Source organism: Octopus bimaculoides, chromosome 23 (genome assembly GCF_001194135.2).
Source record: "Octopus bimaculoides isolate UCB-OBI-ISO-001 chromosome 23, ASM119413v2, whole genome shotgun sequence".
Taxonomy (NCBI): domain Eukaryota; kingdom Metazoa; phylum Mollusca; class Cephalopoda; order Octopoda; family Octopodidae; genus Octopus; species Octopus bimaculoides.
Window position 1 is genome coordinate 8,042,973 of NC_069003.1, and position 3,587 is coordinate 8,046,559.

Here is a 3,587-nt window from a genome sequence, read left to right on the forward strand (position 1 = left end):
ATATATATATACGACGGGCTTCTTTCAGTTTCCGTCTACCAAATACATTCACAAGGCTTTGGTCGGCCCGAGGCTACAGTAGAAGACACCTGCCCAAAGTGCCACGCAGTGGGACTGAACCCGCAACCTTGTTGTTGGTAAGCAAGCTACTTACCCCACAGCCATTCCACATGAAGAATAAGGAAGAGATTGGGACCAAAGTGGGAGAAGATTGGAGAAGAGGGTAGGAGGCGGGATGAGGGACAAGATGCGGGATTGAATAAAATATATAAAAATAATTATTAAAAAATGGACTCACCCAAAAATGTGCTAATACATTCACTTGCATCGTTTTGATAATATCCTGATCTGTGCAGTCCAGTAAGTTCTTACCAGTGACGATTCCAGCATTGTTGACCAGAATATCCACATTTCCAATTTCGTTTTTTACCTGGGAATATATAAATATTGAAGCAATGCATTAATCGGTTTGATTGATTTTATACATTTGTATCTTGTATTAACAAAGACAAGTAATCAAACATTTCCTATTTCTTTACTGCCCACAAGGGGCTACACACGGAGGGGACAAACAAGGACAGACAAACGGATTAAGGCGATTATATCGACCCCAGTGTGTAAACTGGTACTTATTTAATCGACCCCGAAAGGATGAAAGGCAAAGTCGACTTCGGTGGAATTTGAACTCAGAACGTAGCGACAGACGAAATACCGCTAAGCATTTCGCCCGGTGTGCTAACGTTTCTGCCAGCTCGCCGCCTTACGTAATCAAACATTTCCGCTTGCCGACACGTGATGATTTTATATTTATATATACGACCTTATCGTACTTCGAACGAACAAGAGTGGTTCTTAAATATTCGCTTGTTATGGTAGAAATAGCAGAAAAATCCCCCGCATATCACATTCTGCCTTTTTTTAAACTAAAAATCCCAAAGTCACATTGGATAATGTAACCCCAAAAGAAACTACATGCATTATGTTTGGAAACGGGTACTTTTGTGTCTGGAAACGGGAACTTTCCAGACACGAGAGTCATTGCTACGCACAAACACTTTGACCAAGTCACTGTTATCTCCCTTGCCACTCGACAAGCACACATTATCCTCACATACACGCGCACACACACACACACACACACTTTAGATAGGTCACTGTTGTTTCACTTGCCATCCTTGTCTCTAACCACCTCCTTCCTCTGGTCAGTTCAACATGCAAAACTGTTGATCCAGACACGTTACTCTCTCTCTCACTCTTTTGTCCTCTCTCTATCTATTTCTTCATTCCTTTCTGTAAAAGAGCGTAGGCTCGAAACGTTGAAGATGCTTCCATTTTCCTAAGCGTCAAAACAATACGCTTTGTTTATTATTCCTTCATTTGTCTCTGTCTTTTGTTTTTGTACAACTATATGTGGCACCTTGGGCAAGTGTCTTCTACTATAGCCTCGGGCCGATCAAAGCCTTGTGAGTGGATTTGGTAGACGGAAACTGAAAGAAGCCCGTCGTATATATATGTATATGTATGTGTGTGTGTATGTGTGCGTGTGTTTGTGTGTCTGCGTTTGTCCTCCCAACATCGTTTGACAACCGAAGCTGGTGTGTTAACGTCCCCGTAATATAGCGGTTCGGCAAAAGAGACCGATAGAATAAGTATTAGGCTTACAAAGAATAAGTCCTGGGGATCGAAACCATAGTCTTGCAATCGTCATCACTATTCGACAACCTAAGCACTAGCCCACGCGCCTTCATACACACACAGTTAATAAATAAATGACAAAAAGACGAAGCGTTACGTAATCGCAGTTCTGAGGAAGCTATAAGATGTCGTGCTATCACTCAATGCTGGTTGCACAGTTCCTTTTAGCAGAAACAACTGTAAGTCATTGAAAGTGATTGCGTGAATCTTGTTCTTTGTCATTAACTGTTTAATTAATGTTACGCATTGTACTGGCCAATTGGATTATATAAGAGCCGGGTTTATATAAGAGCTGTTGGTGAACCTTACTAACATTGGCACGTGTGTGTGTGTGTGTGTGTGTGTGTGTGTGTGTGTGTGTGTGTGTGTGTGTATGAGGTGTGCGTGCGTGTGTTTATCTAAAACAAATTTATTGGAGCGATCAGAAAGCATTTATTTTTCCAGGTCATTTTGCGTCTGCCTGTTAATAAAGAGATAGTTTTTAGTCCAGAAAGCTCGCGATTTAGTTCAAAGAACTCGACATTTTGGTTGAGTAACTTCCACTCTAGATAACTGATTACTTATTATTATTATTATTGTTGTTGTTGTTGTTGTTGTTGTTGTTGTTGTATTAACGTACTTTAGTGTGTATTGTTCAAACTCAAGACATGGTGAATGCGCATGAAATGCTGTATTATGTTAAGAAAAAGAAAAAAAGTAAAATTGTAAAATTTGAATTAGTTCTTTAAAATTGTTTTTATGTCGATTTTGTTTTCATTGTTTTTATGTTTGTGTGTCAAGAAGACGTCTGGAGTGGGACGGGGTCGGATTATCGTGAATTCGATAAGAGTTAACGGTGGATTCTTTTGTATTAAATAATTGTCATAAAACATTAAAAATAAACCCGGGTTTTTTTTACAACCACTGGAGGGGCACAGATTTTTCTGGAAAATTATATTGGGGCCTGGGGGGAAATAGGTTGGGGGGAACACTGCTCCAAACCGAGCTGTATGTATTGGGGCGTAATGTTTTACTTTTTTATCTTTTGCCAAAGTGCATAACTGTGTTTTTGTTTATATTCATGTTTCCAGATATGAACATGCGCATCGAGCTGTGTCCCTACGTATGTAGAACGTAAAACAGCTATTGTATATAAAAGTACCAGCAGTCGCTATGAAGGACGAAAACCTTTCGAAGGCCACCCAACATTGCTGTAGTTTTAATGGTTGTAACCAGCAAAAGGATGAATTTTCCACAGGAAATTTGATAACAAAGGCTCATTTATGACGAGATCTTTGATTAGTTGTAGAGTATTAAGTCCAATGTGACATGCAATGAGTTCGGTCTCATTGCGTGGCACCTTGAACAAATGTCTTTCACTCTAGCTCCAGGCTGACCAAAGTCATGAGTGGATTTCGTTGATGAAAACTGGAGGAAGCCCATTGTGTGCGTGTCTGTGTGTGTACACAGACAGACAGTGTATGTATGCATGTATGTATGAATACTCGAATGCGTGTGTGTGTGTGTGTCACCTTGTCTTGACATAGTGTAACAAATGCAAATAATTGTCACTCTCGTAGAAGCTGTGCCTTTCATTTCCAATAAACTGGGAGACCATGTCTGACCACAAGGGGAAATATTACCTCGCTTGGAAACAGTCGAGGGTTGGCGACAGGAGGAGCACCACGACGTAGAAAATCTGCTTCAATAAGCTCAGACCAATGCAAGCATGGCTAAGTGGACAATGGTGGTGGTGATGATGATAATGAGGAGGAGGAGGAGGAGGAGGAGGAGGAGGAAGGGGAAGAGGAGGGGGAAAAGGAGGAGGAAAAGGAGGAGCAGGAGGAGGAGGACACAAGGAAACGAATGACAGTGTCGTAAGAGCGTTGGACAGTTTTTTCATTGTATTTGTT

At 40.9% G+C, this 3,587-nt stretch overlaps 1 protein-coding gene across 1 annotated transcript in view; it reads right to left on the minus strand.

The window, feature by feature from the left end:
• The window catches only part of LOC106880148 (retinol dehydrogenase 10-B), a 1,991-nt gene extending 1,215 nt beyond the window's left edge, over positions 1–776 (minus strand). Inside the window, exons 1-2 of the mRNA XM_052976144.1 lie at positions 765–776; positions 299–430 (exon numbers count right to left, since the gene is read on the minus strand). Coding sequence (XP_052832104.1) covers positions 299–430; positions 765–776 — 144 coding nt within the window. The remainder of the gene's footprint in view (positions 1–298; positions 431–764) is intronic.
• Between the last annotated feature and the right edge of the window lie 2,811 nt (positions 777–3,587).